The 23423-nt window shown below is 40.3% G+C and overlaps 1 protein-coding gene across 3 annotated transcripts in view; it reads right to left on the bottom strand.

The window, feature by feature from the left end:
• Positions 1–7000: 7000 nt before the first annotated feature.
• The window catches only part of NTF3 (neurotrophin 3), a 70268-nt gene continuing 53845 nt past the window's right edge, over positions 7001–23423 (bottom strand). For all 3 annotated transcript variants that reach the window (XM_006274929.4, XM_019482199.2, XM_014606347.3), the window contains one exon: positions 7001–14281. In XM_006274929.4, coding sequence (XP_006274991.3) covers positions 13487–14281 — 795 coding nt within the window. In that variant the 3' untranslated portion in view covers positions 7001–13486. The remainder of the gene's footprint in view (positions 14282–23423) is intronic.

A 23423-nucleotide genomic window follows, 5' to 3' on the forward strand; every position in this document is an offset into this window, starting at 1 on the left:
CCTGCAGTGACCCAGTCCAAAAGACAGAGAATGCTAAAGCATGCCTCCCAGCCTGCCAACCATTGCTGGGCCATCCCTGATTGGCTGGCTGGCTGCCACATGCCCCTAACCCCGTGTTGTCCCCCTGCAGGGAGGGAAACAGTTCCCATCCCTGGCTGACCTGAATCAGACATCTGCCCACATGGCTGGTTCCTCAGACCTCCAGGGGGTTTCCTGAAGCCAGCCTGGGATCCCTCCCTGAGCCCTGGTCTGCCTAGTTGTGGAGTTGGGCAATGGTAATTCACTCCTCACCACCATGGCTGGGCTGGCACGTGTCACTGATCCACTGATAGCAGGGGGAGGGGGGGAGCCCCCGCCCTAGTCCTGATCTGCTTAGCTGTAAGGGGGTGATTCCCCCCCCACACAGCTGGGACAGCAGGTCATTAATGTGCAGGGGAAAGGAGGAATGAAGATCCCCACTCCTGCCTCAGCCCTTTGAACTAAGGGGCCCCACCACCTGGTATAATCCCCCGTGACTGTCCACTGCATCCTCTGGCTGCTGCTGGTGCTGGACTCAGGATGGATGTGCCAAGTGGCCCCAGAGGCTTGTGCTGGGCAACAGAGCCCAATCCTTCCCTGCATGGAGCACTCTTGTCCTTGCTGCCTGTCCTCCTGGGCCACCCAGTATGTTCAGTTGGAGCCCAGCACCAGTGGCAGCCAGAGATGCATGCTAGGAAGTCTGGAGGCTTCTGCTGGCTCAGAGCCGGGCGATATGCCAAGGGGGCTCTGTTCTTCTCTCCCTGCTACAGGTCAGAGTCAGAGACTTGCAGGTGGCAGGGCTGTGCATCTGGCCTGTCCTGGGGGAAGGGGGAGGGCCCTTGCAGCACACCCCCCCCCCCAAGCTGGGCAGACCCCAGTTGGAGGCAGGGGGCAGCCTGGGCCAGGTGAGGGCTCCTTTCCCCTGCCTCTCCTCTGCTGTCCTGCTCTGTGACAGCCCGAGATGAGGCCAGCACAGCTGGTCAGAGCAGAGGAGTACTGGCAGAGGCTAACCCACCCACCCGCAAAGGATCCTGAGATACTGAGAACTATGACCTAACTTAAGAGGGGATCTGGATAGCAGTTTCATAAATCAGTTTAACCTAAATCAGTTGAGTCTACTACTACATCTATCCAGATTTATCTTAAACTGGGTTCAGCAATTTTGAAACTGGTTTATATGCACTGAACTTCTGTTCTGTTACAGCTTTAAACTGGTTTCCAGTCATTTAAACCAGTTTATGTGTAACTTCTGTCCCTACCCCAAGTGTATTTGTGATTATTCAGGCTGGGCAGTCAAAAGTGGATCAGCATAATGATAGACTCATTATTCTGCTGTGCACTCTTGGCTATAGAATCAGGTGTGCCTTAAACCATTCTGGTCCAGTAAGCTCGGGTTCAGATTGTTTTAGGGGGGGGGGGTTAGGTTTTTTTTTTTTGTTCTTCTAATATTGTAGATTATGTGATATTCACATTGTGCATCATTAGATTTCCTATGTATTCTTCCCCTCCCTTCCTCTACCATCCTAGACTGCTGATCACCATGTACATAGTGGGAGGGTGATTTTGCATCTTTATTTTAAACAAAAAGGAGTTAAAGACTCCCATGCACAACTGTTCACTTGGGTTCTGGTTCTCTGATTGCAAACATCATTCTGATGTGGGTTATGGACAAATGACCCTCCTGAAGCAAAACAAAGCAAACCCAGAATTACCAGCTTCCATGGTCTTATCATTAGTTTATAATTTTGAGGTTTTTCTCATCTTATCACATGACAAAAAATCTCTGCTTTCATTTTTTTTTTGAGTGCTTAGCTCTTAGGGCTGCAGAAGAAAGCTTGAAAAAAATATTATAGTCTGCAGTACTATAAGACAAATAAAAAGAGCCTTGCTTTTATCATTTTAAATCTAATGAGTCTTAAGAGAAATGGAGGCCAGGCTTGCAATTTTTGAATGCTTAGCTTTGGCAATCCTGCAAATATCCTGTAACCAACATAATTTCCTTTATCTTCAGATGTGCTTATTTCTCTAATGGAGACACTGGAAACTCTGTGTCTGCGCTGTGAAGTGAAATGGGTGATTCTTGACTCAGTTTGTGGTCTGGATGGTTATAGGTAAGCTTGCTAGACAAGCTAGAAAATATCACTCTTTTGTATCATTTGTGCCTTCTCAGTAAATGGGAACCTGTTGTTATGTACAAAGAATAGAGAGAAGAGCCTGCAGGTGAAGGTAGATGAAACAATATTACTTTGCTATAAGTTCCATTCCAGTCATAGCATGGTTGATAGAGGTTTAGAACTGAGAACAACTGAAACTATTCTCTTCAAGGGGGACTAGGGATATTTTTATGTCTAGTTTTCATTTTCTTGCGTTTGTCCAAGCTGTCAAATGCTGCTTAGATATTTTGCTTTACATTAGCTAGTGTCCCCAGTGCTCATTTATAAGTAGTAATCATAATGTTTGCACATCACTGGGGATTGTTTTTCAAAATTGCTCAGCTGCTATTGATCTGTAGGTAGCCTTTTGCATCTGCATAAGTAGCTTGCTGCTTGGCTAGAAGGTACTTAATCCTTCATCCTGTTTGTGTTGCCTGGTCTAATTCCCCCTCTGATTTAACCTCAAAGAATTTATTCATAGATTCATAGATTCATAGATGTTAGGGTCGGAAGGGACCTCAATAGATCATCGAGTCCGACCCCCTGCATAGGCAGGAAAGAGTGCTGGGTTTAGATGACCCCAGCTAGATACTCATCTAACCTCCTCTTGAAGACCCCCAGGGTAAGGGAGAGCACCACCTCCCTTGGGAGCCAGAAGAGGCAGAAGGAATGAAAGCAAATGCTAGAAAAATAGTGAAGCCTCATATTTTGTCAGCATATGCTGCCTGCAGGTATCCTGGTAGTTACAGATACCAGTCGTTTCCTTTGAACATCAGTGAGCTTTCATTAAAAAGGCTGCTTCAGGCTTTCTGATAGCAAGAATGACATTGATTATTTTTTTACATTAAATGGTGCTTAGATAGAAATAAAACAGGAAGACAAGGAACTAGCATGAGTTCTTCCATTATCATAACTGAAGAGCTTAAGTGTTGGGAGTACTGGCCATATTGCATTAGGTGCAACTGAATGAGTGTTCAACTGATTCTTCCATCATTTTGTTGAGGGTGTTGTGCGAGGAATCAGGCTTCCAGGGTCTTTCAATGTAGCCTCTACTGAATAAAGATAGACTTTTTAAGTCATTCCTTGACAACAAGGAATTCTGTGCAGAATCGTTCTGTACATCTGGTCATGGGGGGAGGAGAACTTCAGTGCAATAACAGTAGATGACCCCAAAGGCCATATAAACAAGAAACAAAATCTCTGCTTTTGTAAGGAAGAACAGTGCTGCTCCTCTTGCAGAAGCAAAAGCCAGCAAGGGTTGTGACTGAGCAAGAGGAAAGGTATTCAGGTGCAAGACACAGCTGGCGTATAAAACATCTTCATAGCTCATTTGCATGGGACAGGTGGCAGAAAAAAAGAGTGCTAGCACATGCTATTATTGTTGCAGACTAATATGATGCAGCGTGTTTCAGAGCCATCGTGACCAGTCCATAACTGTTGGCCATAGCTATGAAATCAGACTGGTGGAAATCTGGCAAGGCTGTAACCTTTTTAGGATGTCCTTTTGCACATGCTTCCATGGTTGGGGACAGTATGGTACAGACACCTGGTCTCTTGGCATCTGCTTTTTTGTGAGAATAACCCATGTGATCTTTTTTAATATCATCAGTATGCTGTTTCCTGCTGTATTCAGGCTATTACTACAGATGTTGAATAATGCCAGGCTAAAATGTGTTCAAAAAGCTTCAGAGTTAGCATTTAATTTCCAAAAGTGGATTAGGTATTTAGCAGTCCTAGTCTCATTTGAAGTCAGTCCATAGGACCTAAGCTCCTGAGCTCCCCAATCACATTTGCAAAGGTTTTGTAGGCTCCCAAATCACTTGAGCTTTTTTGAAAAATGTACTCCTGGTCTAACACTATTCCGACAGATATGCACAAAATACATTCTGCACCTCACTTCAATACGTTCCCATTACCCTTGCATCTTATTCACATTCCTTCGTCCAGTTTCCAGACCAGGTGACTGGGTATGTATCCAAGTCTATCTGAATGACTGTCTCAAGTAAGAATTTGTGATGTTCTGCCAAATACTTTACTGAGCTAAAGATATTACTTAGTTTAGTTTGATAATTCTGTGCTTTGATTAAAAAAAAAAACCCAACCTAAATTATTGGTTTTATTTGTTTGTTCTTTTCTGTATACTGTAAATCCACAATGCCAACAACTGATCATGGGTCAATTGCTGTCTAAGTACATGATCCAGGGCTGCACTGGAAATCTGTGGACCTCTGCCACCGGCTTCCCCGGGTTTTAGATCAGGTCTTAATTGTTTACAGATTATTTGTTCCATCATTTTCCCTAGGTACACGCAAAAAGGCAACTTCTATGATTATTTTTTTCTCTATTGATGAATCATTATGATTTCCAGTAACAAAATCACAAAGAAACCCATTCTATGGCCCTGACCCAGCTAAGCACCTAAACATGTGCTTAATTCATGAATTGTTCTACCAGCTCCAATAAAATGACTTGTCTCCTTAAAGATTAAGTGTTCTTCTGAATCAAGACCCACATTTGTTATCAAGAAACAAGCAAATTAACTGAGGTAAATTCACATCCATATTCCCAAGCTGTGGGAACAGTTACGGTTAAACCCTACTGTGTGTTCCTGAAGAATGGCTCTATAAACTGCTCCCATAGCCAGATGGGCAGAGTGGGAAAGTGGATTTATGTGAGGTGTTCCTTAAGAGTGGCTGTTCTGATCAAAGGCAAAGACCCCCTGAAAATGTTATGCACGAACATCTTGACAGTAGAACTTAAGTTCAAATGAGTATTCTTTCATAGTCGGAGAACAGGATTTACAAGGGAATAATCAAGGAAGAATTAAACTTCTTTGAGAGGAAAAGAAATAAATTCCAGTACTAGTATCAATTCTGAACTGAGTTGCTGCTTAAGATTAAAAAGATTTTGGGAAAGTCTTCCTAAAGTGCTGGGTGGGGAGGGGGAAGTGGCACTTACCTTTGCTGAATTCTTGGGGTTCTGTAATATATCTGAAGTGCTGTATTTGAGCATCTTGAGCTCTGGGCCCTCCTCTGCAGAACCTGCTCTGCTCCTTGTTGAGATAGTTGCCTTCAGTAGCACAATGCCTACTGGCTGTTTAATGAGTCAATGACCATGTGGCTGATGAGACCAGGAATTTTCTACTTTACTTACATGCTGCACATACTTTGGAGTTTGTTAAATTTTGTAAACAAAAAAATGAATGAGAGATGAAGAGTCACCAAACAATTAAAGTAAAAAGGCTTCAAGTGGAGGTTAAACTGTATAAGATCAGAATAAAGCCCGGTATTTCTTAGCTTTTCCTAAAACCATACTGGAGATTTAAACATTTCCTCCACACATGGAATTCAGATCAGCTCACCTGCTACATTTTAGGAACGGGGGCAGTTTTAACATTTAAGGGTTAAAACTTTCAGACATACACTTTTGCTGCCCTTCCTGCTTTCTGACTGATGCCATAATTTCCTGCTCCAATATCCATGTTGCTCTTTCCATACATTTGCAAAGGGATAACTGAATTCCACTGATAACAGAGACTAAGATCATGCCCTTTTTGTCAGATGGATGGATTTTGCCTTACCCTATATTAGTTCTTCAGCCTATCCAGTGGTGCTCGCTGAGATGATGAAATGTTACAGCATGCTTGTTTTACCTCTTTCCCAACCTTGCTGCATAGGGAGTTCCCAGTCTTTACATACAACCTGCAGAGAAAGGGAGACAAGAGCCATTGGGCTCTTGACCCCCTCCCCAAATCCTTTCACAATACCCTAGGAATTTGGAAGGGGGGGGGCACCCGTCCCTCCCTCTCTCCCACACCTGGACATGCAGCTGCTCAGAGTGTAATCTAGGCCACCAAAATTCATTGTACATTTCTGCCTACTGCCACAGTATATTGAGTATTGTAAGGAAAGCAGCGAGGAAAACCGGATCAGTGCCTAAAGGCAGCAAAACAAAATTTTATTTTTTCTATATTCATTGATGCTACGCAGAGTTCTGATAACCCTCCTGAGAGACTCAGGTAGCGATTATATAGGAGTACCTACTATTCCCACTGCATTCTCACTGACATAGCATCTCTGGGCCATAGATCTTTACTTCCTGTTGAAAAAAATTCCAGGCGAGGAAGCTTTAGAGGAGGAGATCACCATAAGGATCTTTTCTTTTAATAAAGAACATCCTCATTACCCCATTTTGCAGGATGTAATTTCCCCTTTCCCACTAGAAAGTGGCACAGAAGCTAGGGAACTGTCAAGAGTCTAGGGGAAGTCAAAAGCCTTGTCATGGATGCTTTGTGCCTCTTAGCCACGTACTGAGACCTTTCTTTGTCAGCGACAGGGTTACACAGTGCATACGATTGCCCCTCACCCCTGTCCTCCAACCCTTTAGTTTTAAACAAGTCAGTGGGATAATGTGCATCCCCATCCTCTTCCAATCTGTCACCTTCCCAGTCTGTCAAATATCTGTGTTAACCTCCATTCAGACTTTATGGGCTGCACAGATAACGTTTTTCAGGGTCCTGGAGTGGACAGTTTGCTGGAGTTGACTAAGTTCCCCTTCAGATAGAAAGGAGGAAATCCTCACAAGGGAGTTTTTCTTAGTGTCCAGATTCGGGGGAGGCAAATTATGGCACGTGATTTGGTCCACCTACAGGAGTTGTACGTGTGTTCAGATAGCTGAGAATAGAGCAAAGGTCTGTTTTCTGACTATAGCTGCAACATATAATAGACTGGAGCTAGACAAAGAAAGAAGCACACTCCATCTGAACACTGGGCCATTTCACATCTGCATCTGAATCACTGTGTCTGGTAATAACTTGACAAAAGCTACCATTCAATATTTTAAAACATATTTAATCTCTGAACCTGGGAAGCAGATTCTGTCACTCACACATGTTTGGGTTCAACTACCTACTATACAAAGGTAGGATGATTTTATTTTTTTTACCTTTTACATTGCCAGGCTAGCTGAGAGCCATATTTCTGCTACATTTTTCACATAGATTACACACTGCAAACAGCTACAAAGCAGTAAATTGAGGTGCTTACTATACAAAATACCGTGTGTAAAACAAGAACAAAATTTGTATTAAAATATAGATTTTAGACCCTTCTCAGACACTGAGAACATAAATAGGAATCAATAGAAGTTATTTACAATGCTAGACACAGTACTTTACTGCATATTTCTATTTACATTCTTATTTTGTAAATTGCTGCTAAATATGTGTGCACAGATTAAATCATACAGTTCAACGTATATTTAAATATTTCCATAGATCTCTTGAATTAGATAGAATAATGAATATGTTTTATAGTACTGATGCCAAAACCTTAATTTGTTCTACACCCCTGTATGTTGGATAATGTTTTCAACCTAGTTTCTCCCTTCTTCCCACCTCCCTTTCAACCCCCAAATTCATTCAATTTAGATTTAAATGTTTTGAGTCAAATTCAATTTCGACTTGCCTCTTTATAACCCTGGTGCTATTAAGAGAGCTGTACAAATGTAAACAGTAAGTGGTGTTAATTTTTAACTGGGATATAGTAATTGCACTTTAGCTGAGACCTGTACTAGAGAGTTAAATTTTCCTCTTGAATTCCTGAGGGTTTTAAATAATCAAATAATGTTTCACAAATGTTTAAAACACCAGGAATAAATATACTACACTGAAGTGATGGTTATGCATTTAATGAATGAATGATTTCCCATATTCTCAAGACAATCAACCCCTCCCCTCCCATGCTACCTAAGCCTCCTGCTAACACACTACTTACTCCCCCAAGCACTGTTTCTGACTCCCACTACAAGCAACAAGTTCCCTCCTGCCCTCCCTCTCTCTCCCAGCCCTGAAAACAGTAGCCTGCCACTTTTCCAAGCCCCCTTCAAAAAATAGTAGTGTTTTCTATCATTGTGTAGTTTACAAACCACAGAGCAGGACTCACTACTTGCCACTGTCAGAGAGGTGAGTAGTAGTGTTATGCCCTCCTAATTGTAGCTGAAGCACTGAAGTAAAAGCATATATTTTCAAAAGTCCATACTCTCTTGGATTTCCTCTCTTTATTTGAAGAGCTGGATGCCCTGGCCCTTGTGACCTCACATCCAATATTTGAGGGTGCTTTTAAAAATACTGAGTTTAAATGACCTGTCTCAGGTTGCAATACAAATCTGTGGCAGAACCAGGACTGGACTTCTGACCCTACTTCATTGCCTTACTGCAGGGCCATCTTTCTTTTAAATAGCCTGAGCTTCCTCAGCTTTCAGTATCCTCCCTTTGGTCCCGCTAAGGACTAAAGATTGGGTGTCCTCTCCATCCCTGGGCACTACCCAATATTCTTCAGCCAGAAGCCTCACTGACTCCGCATTGCTGCCTTCAGATGGAGCCAAGGGAGAGATCTTTGTTCACAACTGAGGAGCAAGCAGCTCAAGATGGGCAGGTAGGAGAAGATGGCATGTTGGTGATAGTGGGATGATGGGAGTAAAGATAGCCCAGGGCTCACTTTGACCATCCTTTGAGTTAGAGACTTCTGTATGCACAGCTAAGTCATAGGTGCAAGGTAGAGCTGCCTGTGCATTTAGTGACCAACTTGAGCTACTAATGGGCTCCCAGAGCCAAAGTGGCAGCCAGTTATCTGTGCAGCCTATGGTGCATCAGCCATGCCCCCTACAATGAGAATGGGAGTATAGGACCCTGTTTGCCACCAACAGTCCTTGGAGAACTCTCCCTGCATTGTGAAAGACTCCCTAAGATCCCTAGAATCTGAAAAAAGCATGCCTCAAAGTGGCCACCCCATACTGAAAGTTGGCTGTCATAGTAACAGGTGGTATTGGCCTCCAAGGTGATGAAGTATCCTACTAGTCACATAAACAATTAGGAAACTATTTAACGCATTACTTTTTTACTGAGTTCATCAGTGTACCAAGGCATCTAACTTATAGGAGGAGGGGAGGGAAATTCGCCCAACTCTGTAATTTAAGTATATCTGGGAAAACTCTTTGCGATAAGAAGATATTTAAATTATTTAAGCAAGAGAGTGGTTCTAGAACTACATAACAACCTAGCTAAAACAACAGCCCAGACCAAAAGTAGTAGTGAACTGCAGACCTTGTGCTGGTGGACTTTTTTTTTTACACCACATCTGTGCTTGCTTCGTCATTCTGCCATCTGCTGTAACAAAATACAGGCAAAGCATTTCAGAAAACAACCCTTCCATACTTAAAAACAGCTATAACCCAGCGTGGTTTTCTTTGCTTCTCACAAGCTGTAGGGCCTATCCGCTTCCCTCCGCCTTCCACTGCCATGAACATGATGAATTACATACGTGTATGGGAGTGTGTAGAACACAGAATCCCACTGATTTTTGCCGCAATGTTCCTATTAAATTAAATGGATGGTTTTGCATTTTCCTTTGCCATAAAAGTGCTTTTGCTGAAAGGTCAAGAATAGCAGGTCATTATCTTTAAGTTTTTAATTTTGGAATGCCAAATTGAGCTTGTTTCCTGTTTGGTATTGTCTGCAGATACATAATGTATATCCGAGTGAAAGACTCAGATTGTTAAAGCACTGAAATAACAGCATATTAGCTGAGTGGTTTTGAACACACCCCCTACACAGTCCAGTCAAAGTTTCTTCCTGGTGCAGCAGCACAAATCTCTTGGTAGCAGTAAACTGGCTACACAGACTTCATTCCTGAACACATGTTCAAAGGTGATAAAATAAATGCAGATGGTTTCCCAAAACCTCAGTGGAGTATTTTTTACAATTACTAAATAGACTGTAAAAACACACACACACACACACACACACACACACACACACACACACACACACGTGAAAAAAATATTGTTTGACACCAACAGGCAAAGACAGAGTAGTATCCAATGACTTTTGCAAAAGAAATCTTTGTATTTTTAGCATTATAACATGTTGGAGAAACAATAGTAACAGTATAGATAAGCTGCTAAGTTTTAAAAAGCCCAAATTTACCAAGTATTGTTGGGTTCATATTTAATTTAATACTCAGTACAAAGAAGATTAGCAGAAAACTTTGAACCTCTTTGTACTGTTACTGATATCTACAAAAATGTCTTCCTGAGTTCCAAGAAAGCATGATTAGGCCTTTACAAACAGTTATATTTTCCTGTACATACTTGATAAGAAACACACAGTATCTTATATGCAGGATGTGAGGGAACACATAACTGATGCATTCAATAACCCTGAAGTACTGTTGAGACTTGTAGCTTGTCTTCACTTAAGGCCTGATTCAATTTCCATTGAAGTCAATGGGAATTTTTTCTTTGACTTCACTGGGAGTTGGATATGATCCTAAGGGTAACACTTCTTTTTCTTGTTATGCTAAGGTGGAAAAGAGGCAGCTGATCTAATAACATCATGCACCATGTTTTCGTGTTTTTCTTTCCTTTTATTTAATACATTTCAGATGCTGAGTATTGCATTTGCACTAGAACTTCCTTTCTTTGGTTACTTGTGCAGCTCTTCATACATTGGTAATGTTAGTTTTTACTACTTGATTATATCCTTCTATCCTTAGATCTATCCTTCTATAAATGAGTGGATTTTACCCTTTTTAGTTGCAGTACACCCAAAAAGTTAATGGTTGTCTTAGGCCTTTTCAAGGAAGCAGTAGTAGCAAAGGAACTCAATAAGCATCAATTCTTCATTATAGCATAGCCATAGCTATTGATATACTCTCAATATTGAAGTACAGAAACTGCTGCCTGGGGAGACTACATGCTAGTACCGGCTGAAAATTTTCTTTTAGAACTTCCATTTTTGTTGAAAAATTGGGCTTTGGACTAAATACAAATGCTTGAAAATGTCTGCCTTCCTTGAAAAAAAAATTGTGGAAAACAAAACTGAAAAAACTGAAAAGAATTTTCCACTTCAAATTTTAACAAGAAATAAAATTGCTTGCCTTCTGTTGAATTTTTCCGAAGAAGTAGAAGGCAGGAGAAATACTAACTGACCTTACTGGGTACTGAGCTGCTCACCGTATAAACCACATCTGATGCTTTAATGACGGCCATGGTAAGGAACTACTAAGTTAATTACTGCTGGAGGTTAAGAAGGTGAGTTTAGGGTTTACTCCTGGAAGGTACTGAATATTTCCTGCAAAATGAACACCCTGACCCCCCATTTGCTTCAGTGGGAATTGAGAGTTTTTATGTCTTTTGAGATCAGGCATGTAATATGAACTATATATATATATATATATATATATATATATATATATATATTATAAATAAAATGCTGGCAGGCTGTGTGCACTGTCTTCCTTGTTTAGGCCTGCCAATGTGATGTGATGCAATTTGAATGTTTGCCCTCCTGAATAATCTAGTTCAGTTCTGAAGTAGCTTTTTGATGTGAAATGCTGCAAGGGTTTAGATGAGACAACACAGCTAACCTCCTCTGGTGACCTGCTGAGGGTCTGACACTTATTCTAAAACAATAAAAGATGGGAGGTGCAATGCTGTCATCAGGGTTCAAATTATACTCCGACTCTTGCAGGGGTCTGCGGTGATAGCAGCTAGAGGGCGGAAGGTGCTGCCGCCGCCACCACCACCTGAGTTGCTTAGAAAGGCATGGGGTGGCCTGGGGGCTCTCGTCTTTTATGAGGGGCTTATGGAGGGCTCTCATCTCTTGGGGGGGGCTTTTGTCTCTTATGGGGGTGGGGCTCAGCCGGTAATCTGAACCCTGGCTGTCATGCCATCTTCTGTTTGGGTGTTGTGGCTCCGGCTTTGATTTAGGGTAGTGATTAGCTTTAAGAAGAAAGCTGTAACTTAAGAATTTTGGCTATAACTTGTTGCAGTTCTGATTCCTATCAAACTGGGGGCAGTTTCTGACTCTGGTTATGCAAGAATATATAACCAGATAAAGGGGAACTTTGATCTTACTCCCACTGATATCCATAAACCTCCCCGCACAAAAAAGCCTCCCATACACTTTCATGGGCGATGAGTCCAGCATAATGTGGCTAACAAAGAACAGCCTGTGTCTTCAGTTGGTGTAAATTCTGTAGTACTACTTTCATTAATAAAGCTGCTCCATTTTATGCTCACTGAAGTTCTTGCCCAGCACACATATATGTAGCATCTACATGATACAAAGAATAGATTTGTGCCCACAATTTAGAAATGTCTGCATGAGGTATGTAACAGTTGCCTGTGTGACACTATTATAGTTTTGATGGTTGATTACTTGACAACCTGCTTATTAATTGCACACAGCACAGTCAAGACACGAGCCCCCAGATAAATGGCAGCTTCGTCAAGCAGTTTTCCAGGTATCTTTCTCCACAAACACTGGCAGCAGGTAGCTGAACTGCATTACACCTTTGAAGGAAGGTGCCACTTTGGTATATGTTGCAGGACTTGTGTTCTTCTTTGCTAGAGCTCAGGGTTCTTTTCACAGTAGTAATAGCTTTTTTCTAATGAAAAAACCCCAGCTAAAAAGAATATAACAGTGCAGCAGCAGTTACTGTGTTATTGGACAGAAAGGGAAAGAGGAGGAGGCTGATCACAATAAATAGTATACTCTGAAGAAATCATCTTTTATGAATTATATTAATGATCTACTTAGATTGCTTCTTGGATTCAGTAAAGCTCTGTTACAAATATTTAAGATTTTTTCCCTATTATTTCTAAGAGAAATTGGCAGCATTAAAAACAGTTACAAAACAAATGTGCTTCAAAAAACTAAACAAAGCTTGTTGGGTTGTTAGTAGTGGTTCTGGAACGCTAGCAGAGGAGGAACCCTCCCCCACTGTATTTATAATGACAAAACTGGCATAACATACAGAAAATGTATTTTATGGCTACTCATTGCCTGGAATGTTATTAGCTGTAGGCTATGCTGCATCATTTTTTGTTTTTGTTTTGGTGGCAAGGAGTTAGCACTTCTTTTAATTAAACATGGAAAATATAGAGCAGGGAAGATAAATGTGTACACAACTCTTGACATTCATCCAATTTTTAACAAGTTTACTAAATGACAGTCACTGGCTTGACAATACTGAATGCAAAATACTGATGTTACACAGATTTTACAGTAAGATTATGGTATGCTGCTGATAAGCAGTGTCACAAACATATTCTAATAAAACAGGAGCTGCCCACAGCTCAGGCACACACCCTTTACTCATATTTATTGAGAAAGAAAGCTTATATACTGTAGGTTTGCTGAAGTTTAATAAATAAGGTCAACTTATAATATATAAAACAATATAAACATTTTATATGCTACATGCATATCATATAATTTAAAGTAATAATTTATATAGCAAAGAGATGCAGACTTAAGTTCTTCCTATTTTTCTTGACAATGCACACACACAGGAAGTGTCTATCCTTATCCATCTCCAGCCTACGAGTTTATTGTTTTCTGACGTCAGTGCTCTTACGTACGTTTGGGATGTTTTGCATTGGGAGTTCCAGTGCTTATCGTCTATGCCACGGCAGCCATTTTTTACAGGTTTAGCCTCTTTACACCTTGTTTCGTAAAAGTATTGTTTGACAGGAGAATTGCCTGTTTTAATTTCTCCCAGCACAGTGACTTGATGTCCTCTAATATCGATAGCAGATGACTTGTCCGTGACCCATAAACTTTCACTGTCACATACAGAATATTCCCCTCGATGGCTCTTGTGTTCTGCATACCTTTTCCTCCGTGAGGTTCGGTTCACCACCACAGAACTTCCAATGTAATCCTCCATGAGATACAAAGGTGGGGGTTCCAATGGGGTGTTATCACTCAAGAGGACCCTGGGAGAATTATAGCGTCTTTGTTGCCTTAACAATTCTGTATCCATTGAGATAACTGGCTGGAAGTCTGATTTCACATTTTCAGCTCCGTCCATGTCCTGCTGAGCCTCTTCTTTCTGCACTGTGTTTTGATAGTTTTCCTTAATATCTACCATCTGCTTGGAGAGCTTGTTTTTCAAAATGTCTGCCTGAATGAGTTTAATAATGAGAGAATTTATCGAATCTTCTGGCAAACTCCTTTGATCCATGTTGGTAGACTGGATGCCACGAAGATAAGCAAGAAATATCACATAAAACAAGATGGACATCACCTTGTTCACCTGTAAGATCTAAAAAGAAACACAGCATTAACCTGGAGCCACTGAAATTAGTACATTTATTAGGTATGATCAACATGAGCGTTCTGATTTATTTTTTTAATTTGTCTTACAGATGTTAGACTGTGTATTTTTTTCAAGATATTCCAAATATTTAATTACATTTTATGAAATACACTACTTCCCAATCCTTTGTTATCTGTGTCATCTAGTTTTCCTCTCTTTAGGCAGGGGTGGCTTTGATATTTTTTAGTCCCACACTGAGCAGACAAGTATGCCTGCAAGATCCTCTCTTGATAGAGACATTTCACTGTTGTCTGAAAAGCAGAGCCAGTGCAAGCAGAGTCAGGGTGCCTGGTGATTTCCCTGCTAGAAGAATTGCCTAATACTGTAAAGTGAGTTGCACTGCGGAAGCCAACAGGGAGAGAGAGGAACATTGGGTAAATTCCATTGACTGTAATAAGTGTCATTGACTCTATGAGGACCGCTCAAGTTTGCCACTCTATAAAACAAGAGTAATAGGTAACAATTTGGACAAGCCACTGAACAATGACTTGAAATAATGAAAATTTTAAGAGACAGCATTAAGACGCCACTGTATAACTGAATTTCATAAGAACTGTTCTGAACACAGTGGGCCAGATTCTGTTCTACTTATTGGGTGCCCAGTATTCCAATCTGCTCAAGTCCCTGAAAATCTGTTATGGCATCTACCTTTGTAATAACTTCCATCCTACCTTTAAGACTGGTGCGGAGGAACCATGAACCATGTGCATTAATTGTTTATCAAGGACTTGAGCAGCATAGGAAAGAATCCTATTTAGGTGCCTCCACTAACGCCTAGGTTGAAGATCTGGCCCAATATATACATCTCAGGGTACAGGTCAGTACAGTATACTAAAATATTAATAGTGGTGTTTCAGTTGACAAAACTGTCCCTCTTTGGGCCCCAGTGACCTCTTATTTGGGAGAGTGTTCTCCAGAAATAGGGATGCAGTCAGGCAAAAGGGGTTTCTTATCCTCTGAATTTTGAAAAGCAGTCGTTTAACCTGAAAAATGCAGTGTGAAATGTGAGTGAAAAAATGGGATGTTCTATTGTGGTTTATTTTACATTTCACTGTGGGCATGTCTACACGTGCACATGACTGTGAAGTTCTTATTGCACAGCCATTTAGTACTTGCTCTAGCACTGGTGGTACTGTGCAGTCCTAGTGCTGCACGGGTCATTTCTGACCCTACATTACAGTAGCAACAAGCTGCTGCACAGTAACTCATTACAACTGCACAGTAGTGGCAATGTCACAATTTGTGCCCGCCAATACTACATTGCTGTGGCAACAAGCTACATCGCTGTAGCGTCTTGTGTAGATGCACCCAGTATGTTTGCCGTGGTACAAACCTGTCTTCAGGAGGAGAGGTGAGGATCCCTACACCCCAAGCCCATGAAAACTGACACTTGTTAAGATTTTTCCATGTGCAGTAAGTGTCAAGATTTACAAAAACTAGGGTCATGTGCAGACAAGCATGCATTTCCTGTGGAACAGATAGCAGTGGCACATATTTGTACAGCTGCCTTTTGTCCCAGGGCATGCCCCTGCATGTGGCAATTTGACCTGTGTGGCTTAGGGGAGGCTGCGGTCAGCACCCGTGCTGGTCCCAGCAGCCTTACCTGGGATTCTGGGGGCCTCCTGGGGCAGCAGTGGCACTGAGCCAGGTGTTTGGTGACATATGCTTTTTGGTGACATATGCTGCTGCTGCATAAGCTATGCTGCTTTTTCTTGGTGGCATTTTTTTTAACACTGGGATCTCCATGTGTCAGTCTGTGGCACCTCAAACAGCTTTGAGACACTGCAAACTGCATGTGCATGCTCATCTGGATGAGCCCTAGTAGTCTAAACTTTGGCTCCTCTGCACATACGTAGGCACCTGCCCTATTGTATTTTATTTAGGTTCTTAATACATTGAGAGAAGTGACTAACTTCTCCCCACCTCCTTCTTTGGAGAAGGAGAATTAAGCATAAAGTGTACTGTTGTGCCTTGCATTTTATATGAGCATGTTTAAATGTATGCACTGCTCTATGTTTATAATTAGAGCTGTCTGGGAATTTTTGGATGAAAAGACATATTAACTGTGAGTACCAAGGCATCAAAACTGAGGGGGGTAGGGGTTTGAAGGAACATATGAGTTTTATGAAACTTTCACTGAAGAATAGTTGGGCCTGAGAAAAACAGGCTATGTCAGATATATCGGGTATATGCATACAGGCAACATGACAGATTAGGGCATTTGTCTACAATATGGGAGATGCCAATAAAGTTCACGCTCTATTATCAGTCACAGCAGACACTTGAACCTGGGTTTCATAGACCATTGGCTATGCTAGGGTGAATATGCTGTATCCTTGTGGTTTCCCAAATGCAAATCTCTTCAGGAAGTTGTTTTAACAAATCACCATTTTTCATTTAAAAATGTTGCAAAATTCCCAGCCAATTTTAAATTAAACTCCCTTTAGCAATAGTGATTCTCTCTTTCATACTTTGGAACTGTAGCAAAATCAGTGCTGCCCTCTGTGGATATGTGACCTGTCCTTTTATGGACAAGAAATGTGTTTTCTCCATTCTCAGTTTGTTACATCATGAGTTCACCTAAACCTAGACTGTGTTGCTTACAGCAAAGCTATGCTTTTTTGGTGTTTTCAGTTGTCATAGAGTTGTTGTCTTTTGTCTAATGAAAACTACTTTTGATATAGATGGATCTCAAGGCCCAGAAACACTGTTTAAAAAAGATCTGTGTAAAACAATATTTAGTCTCCTCTCACTTGGTCCTTAAACTTTAAAGCAGCAAACACATTTTTATAATACATGTTTCTCAGTGGGTTTACCATAGCACTCAGAGGGGCTAACAGACTGGTGCCGGTAGAAAGGTCAAGATGCTGGTGAATGAATGTTCAGTTCACAAGCCCCAAACATAATTCATGTCAGCACATAGTTACATATAATAACTTGGCTGCAAGGTTTCAAAACTAAGAGGGCATTAACAAAATATACAGCTAGGAAGAAGGTACTGACATGTATGAAGCTGGAGTTCCTGCATAGTATAGCTACAGACTTCACAGCTTGTAGAAGGCGAGTAATCAGGACCTCATGAATACAGCTGTGTAAATGAATGATTTTTTTCATTTTTGTGGTGGAACTGCCAAACTAAAAAGAAGTGGGGAGGATATTTTATTTTAGGTCAAACGCTACACTTCCTGGAACCCAAAATGAAAAGTTTAATTATGAGGTTTTGTGGTATTTTTTTAACCTGATTTGCAAATGTAATTTAAATAAATATGTTCATGAAATATTGTTTGACATAAAAAGTTGAATTTTTTTCAATACGAAACATTTCAGCTCTTCTGAAATAGGTTTGGCTGGGACTTTTAACTGGGTTTGGTGCTAATTCATAAATATTGTGTCCACCCAAAACCGTATTTCTGGATGAATAAGCTATTCATGCAATTGTTTTTACCCAGTCATAGTAGTTCTTGTGGAGAACCCTACCTATAAGTTATGGTTGATTAGGTTACATATGAGATCTTGCACTCAGTGTCTGCTTGAGATGGTACTGCAGCTAGCAGACTTTTAAATCACTTGGAAGCTACAGCTGGATAATATGTCTACTAGTTTATGCTGGGTGATATTAGTCTTACGCAGCACATTAGATCTGACAGTTATATTAGTTTTTAGGCTTGGGCAAATTTTTTTGGTCAAACAGATTTTTTCACCTGTAACATGGTTTGGGGTCAACCAGAACTATTTGTGTCTTGGGAACAAACTTCTAAGTTTTGGCCAAGAACTGAAAAAGTCAGCCTGGAATAAGTAGTTTGATTTTTAGGCAGTTTTAATAAGTGCACAGGAAATTTGAAAAACAAAGAGCTAAATTTGCAAGGGCTCTTCAGCATTTGGTTCAACACCAAATGTTGTTTCTTTTCTAATTCCTTGCAAATCCTGAAAATATCATTTCAAGGTTGAGTTGATTTCACCTCCCCCCCCAATTTTTTTGTCTCAATTACATGCATAGTCTGTTGGCTGTCTTTTTATTTCTTTGTGCTATCTATAAATTCTCAAAAGATTTCAGTGCAGTTCCTAGAATGATACAGTTACCTACAATAGCATAAGAAGTACCTGAGAGAGGCATATTTGAGATATCTTTAAACATGTTGCACAATGGGCTACCCAAAAAAGCATTATTTTGGCTGCCACAGGGCAAAGGAATAGGAAGCATGCTCCATAGTATGATAGTGGATAAAGTGGCACCTGAACTTTAAAGATGTGGCAAAACTGAATCTAGGATAGGAATGATGGTATTTGACTACCTTTATACATCTGATGGTGTGGGAGATACGAGGATGGTACCTGTGCCCAGGTTTTACTTTGAGCTATCAAGTCAGCTGTGATGCTTGGGTTAGTTTAGTAAGTTATGCTATTAAGCTATATTGGTTTATTAATGGACTTATGTGTACCTGTATTGCAAGTTTTTGCCACTTGTAATATACAGTAGTTGCACTTAAGTCCATTCGGAAAACCAGCTGTTTTGTTTTGTTTTGTTTTTTTGTCTACAGCAGATCATTAATTTGCACAAAAAACAGTTGGGCTTGCTGGAGGTTTCTGACTTTTGTGAAACAGTAAGTGAAAACAAACTCGATTGGAAGGCAAAGATGGTATGTCGCAAAATGAACTTTGCTTACTTCTTTAAACTGTAGATAAGTTTTGATATATCTTAAGGTTTTATGTGGCTTCTCATCTCTGAAACATTCCTTCCATATAAAATTAATAGTGATAGTAAAGTCTCTAATAGATTCTGTAGAATCTCTGGCAATTCTGAATTTTCAGCAACAAAACTCTGCTTGCTTTGTTTGGTTGCCTGTGGTGTGGTGTTATATATATTTAATTTTAATTGACTGGAATCATACTGTGATAATATTTCACAGTAAACAGTCAAATGTCTTGTCTGTAGTAATGAAATCTAAGTAATATGAGACTGGTTTAGTATGTATTATCAAATCCTTCAGAGGAACCCAAATAGAAATAAAATGTTAAAAAAGGCTGGTGATTTTGCATGCTTCATTTTTTTAAGCCAGTTTGGCTTCTGCAAAAAGGTTCATTTGTTTTGTTGCTCTTCTAGGTGATCAACAGTTTGTTAAGGAAACTGGGTTCCTTTTAAGAGCACACTGTTTTTCAAACTGGTCAGTAGCTGTTTGGCTGCTCTGGCTTTTTGCTCAGAAGGCAGTTTGTTTACTTCTCATAACTTGTCTGAGCAGGATTTCATAGACACGTAGATAGCAACAAGAATTTTATTAGTAACACAATATTCGGTGGATTCACTTGTTCTTATTCTGCCTTTGGTGAGAACAGGCTCACATCTGCTTTTTTATTTTTTTTTTTAACAGTTATGGGCCAAGGATAACAGCCTGCAACAGAAAATTGATAGATCAACAAAAACACTAACAGTCTGGGTGCCCAACTGTACAAATACTGTATGAAATACAAAATAGCCCAAACTGAATATGTAGTGACTTCCATTTGAAAAATTCACATATGTAGGTGGTTGTCCCATTCCTCAAATACAGAAAATAAGATCCAAGAAAATAGAGGGGAAAGGTTTCCATAAAGCCCAGATGATTCAGGACCCTAATTTACATTGGGGTCCTTAGTTCCTAAACCCAGTGACCTACAGTGAGATCTGGACTCCTAGTGCCTCACTGAAAATGGGACTTAAGGCAATCTAGTCACTTTGGCTAGTTTTTTCCTTAGTTGCTTAAACAATGGGTTAGGCCAAGTCAGCAACCTATCTGGTGATAAAAATAAGGTTTTCTTAATCTGTCATTACTAGTCTATATGGTAACTCTGATGTTATTGATTATATTTTGCCATGTGCCACTTTGAGCTATATTCCAAACCTTTCACCAAATAGCAAAATATCTCTCAGGTGCTAACAAACTGACTTTTTGGTGTAACCTGATTTCAGTGCAGTTGTAGATCTTTGTTATGTTGGTTCATTTTAGACATCTCTGACCACAACAGCATGTGCAGCTACATCGGAGATTGGTCTTCATATATCACTATGTAGATAAATATGTGAACTCACATGCATCTGCCCATTTCCAAGAGAGGTCAAAGTACAATTCCTGAAATGCTTAGCTCACCATTTGGAACGCTGGTCACTTCTCACACCTTCTGAAACGTTAGTTCTGCAAGGTTTTGGCCCTACGTCTTCATCCCCTCCCTGACTTAGTTGGAGTTCAGGGTACTCTGGACCTCTCTGGGGGCACTCAACACTCCCTAGCATCCTTTAACAAATCCATGGAGATATTTAGTATTAATAAAGTCCACTGAAGTATCAGCCATGCTAGCTGGTTCTCCAGGTCTGCAATCAAATACAGAAATAAGAACACTTTCTCAGCCGCTACGTTTCTTCCAACTTTTGACTTATTTTTGGCCTGATACATAAAGTCTGATTCTGTCCAGAAGACTGCTGCATCATGATTCTCTGCTAACTGAGTTGCTGTTTAGACTGTATTTAGAGTGATTGTAGCTAAGGCCTTGGTCCTGTTTAACCCTATTACTGGTTTGTTTAGAAGACCTTTGATAATGCAGGATCTGCATTCCTTATTTTCCACATCTTCAAAATGAGGGTTCATACAGGATAGTATAAGGCTTAATGGGTCCTTAGATAAGAGGATCTTGGATTTTGAAGTTCTTGGATGAGAAGTGTTTATGAATACAATGTATTACAATGTTTTTCATTTTGACCTATTACTTGATCACAAAAAAGTGTGCTTAAAATGCTACTTTTCTTTCTTTTCTTAACACCTCTTTTCCTCTGTTTTAGTTTCATTCCTTAAAGAAAGGATTGTTGTTATGCCTGGAGAGGTATGTGTTGGGTAATAGACACAGGTAGCCCTGGGTGTTATGCCTAGAAAGAAGATGTGAGCTTCAAAGGAGGAAAGAGATTCCTTGTTGTGCAACCAGAAACATGATGAAATATATATAATGATGCCTCTCTATTCCCCTACAAAGTGGGCATCTTTCTCACTACTCTTTAATACCTTTTATGGTATTATTAACAAATAGGGCTGTTTGCAGTGGAAGCATTTGAGATTCACATAAACACTACCTAGGTGTTTATGTGGATCTCATCTCATTAATATTTGAATAATTCAGAAGTATCTACAGAGGTTTATCTATACAACACCACTGTGAGTCCCAAGTCCTTGTGTATGCTTCCTAAGCCTGCCTTTGTGTATTGCCTTATTCTCAAAGACTACTTTGAAACTTATTAGGGAGTTGAGTTGTTCAGAAAAGAGCAGTTTACTAATGTCACTGGCTCAGGAAGCAGAAACAATACCACATAACCTAAGTGACCAAATACATAGTACCCTAGTGAATTGGGCAGAATAAATACTTAAAGCAGTAGTTGTGGTGAATAAATTGCAAGCAACCCAGAAGCTGAAATATTTCCACGTGTATTATTCATTGCATAATTCTGAACAGTGTCCAAATTCATAAAAACCTAAGAATAAATCTAAGGCCTAGATCCACAGCTGGGGCAAGTCACTGTAGCTCCCTCATAATTATGCCAATGTTATACCAGCAAAAGTTATACCTTTTACTTTTTCCAACCTCTCCTCTGCCCATAATTCTGCTTGCTTGGGTTTTTCTTTTCTTTTCTTTTTTTTTTTTTTTTGCTCAGAGACCATCTGCAGACTGCAAATGGTCAAGCATGTCACATATATCATTTGCTGCAGGTAGTCTATGTAGCTCTAGCAAGAGACTTACTTTTATTTAATCCCTTTGTTACTGGTCCTTAACAGTAGAAGAGCCAAACAGTGAATTAATTAAATTTGCAGTCAATTTGGAAGGGGATGCAAACACCAGTGAGCAAAGAGAAATACAGTTTCTGCTGGGGACTGGGAGAGGTTAGAAACATTGGCAGAAAATTACAAAATGAGAGTCAAGCTAGAAATTACAAGCAAGCATGCTTGGGGAATAATAATCCTAAATAAAGATATTTGAGTGGGAAAAAGAAACTGAGAAGGTTGGAATTCCTAATCAGACCTAGGGGTGATCTACAGTCTTGGAAAAGCACAATATTTAATAAATGTGAATACTAGGCAGAAATGTAGAAGTTAGCTGGAAATGGAAGAGAGGGGCAAAGAAATCCTGTGTTTGTGGAGGTATTGTGCTACAGAGCAGAGATGGATGTTCCTTCTCCATGGAGGAATGTATGGCACCTGCAATGTTGTATAAAGTTCTAGTGACAAAAGAATGCTGTTATGATGGAGAGAAATTGAGGGGAGCACCAAAAATGAAGATGGGATTTGAGAGAGTGAATTTTGAGGGAAAGTGAAAGAAGTGAACCTGCATAATGTTGCTCTCTGATGACAGAGGGCATGAACTCATGCTAACCTAGTGCGATTAACTGGAAAGTGTAAGAATCAGTGAGAGAGAGAATTTTGTTTAGGATGATACAAAGGGATCAAAACAAGAAACATGAGAGTAAATATAGGAAACGAAACTTAAGCTGATTATAAAAAAACATTTCTGAGTGCTTCAGGATGTCCTTAAGCCCAAAGCCACACACAAGAAGCCTGGTTTCGTGTTTCATTACAGTCTTGAAACTCCATTTAAGTTTGAACAGCTTGTAGAAGTTCATTAACCTTTTAAGTAAACCTGGACCTACTTTGGCTCAACTAAGGCTGATTAATGGTTTTGTATTAAAGTCAGGCACTAGTTGTATTTCCTCTTGTTTTCCTCTGAGATGTGCTTTGGGGATTGAATCTCTCCATAATTAAAGATGACTACTCTTCCATCTGAAGCTCACAATCCCCCCCACCCTGACGTTCCACATAGACCCCAAGATTTTGCTAAACACAAGCCCATCCTCTTGAAACTGCAATGTAGAATCCTTTGGGAATTATGAGTCATAGAAAAACAGAACTGAGAGAGCCGTCAAAGATTCATCTAGACCACTGGTGTCCAGCCTTTCTGAATGTGGGGCCAGATCATGAACTTTTTAACACCCAGTAGGCCGCCGAGTCATATTCAAAGACCTCACAGGAAGCGGTATCACATCACCCCCCCAAAACGAAAGTACAGTGTTTACTTTCGT

The sequence above is a fragment of the Alligator mississippiensis genome, chromosome 4 (genome assembly GCF_030867095.1).
Source record: "Alligator mississippiensis isolate rAllMis1 chromosome 4, rAllMis1, whole genome shotgun sequence".
NCBI lineage: Eukaryota > Metazoa > Chordata > Crocodylia > Alligatoridae > Alligator > Alligator mississippiensis.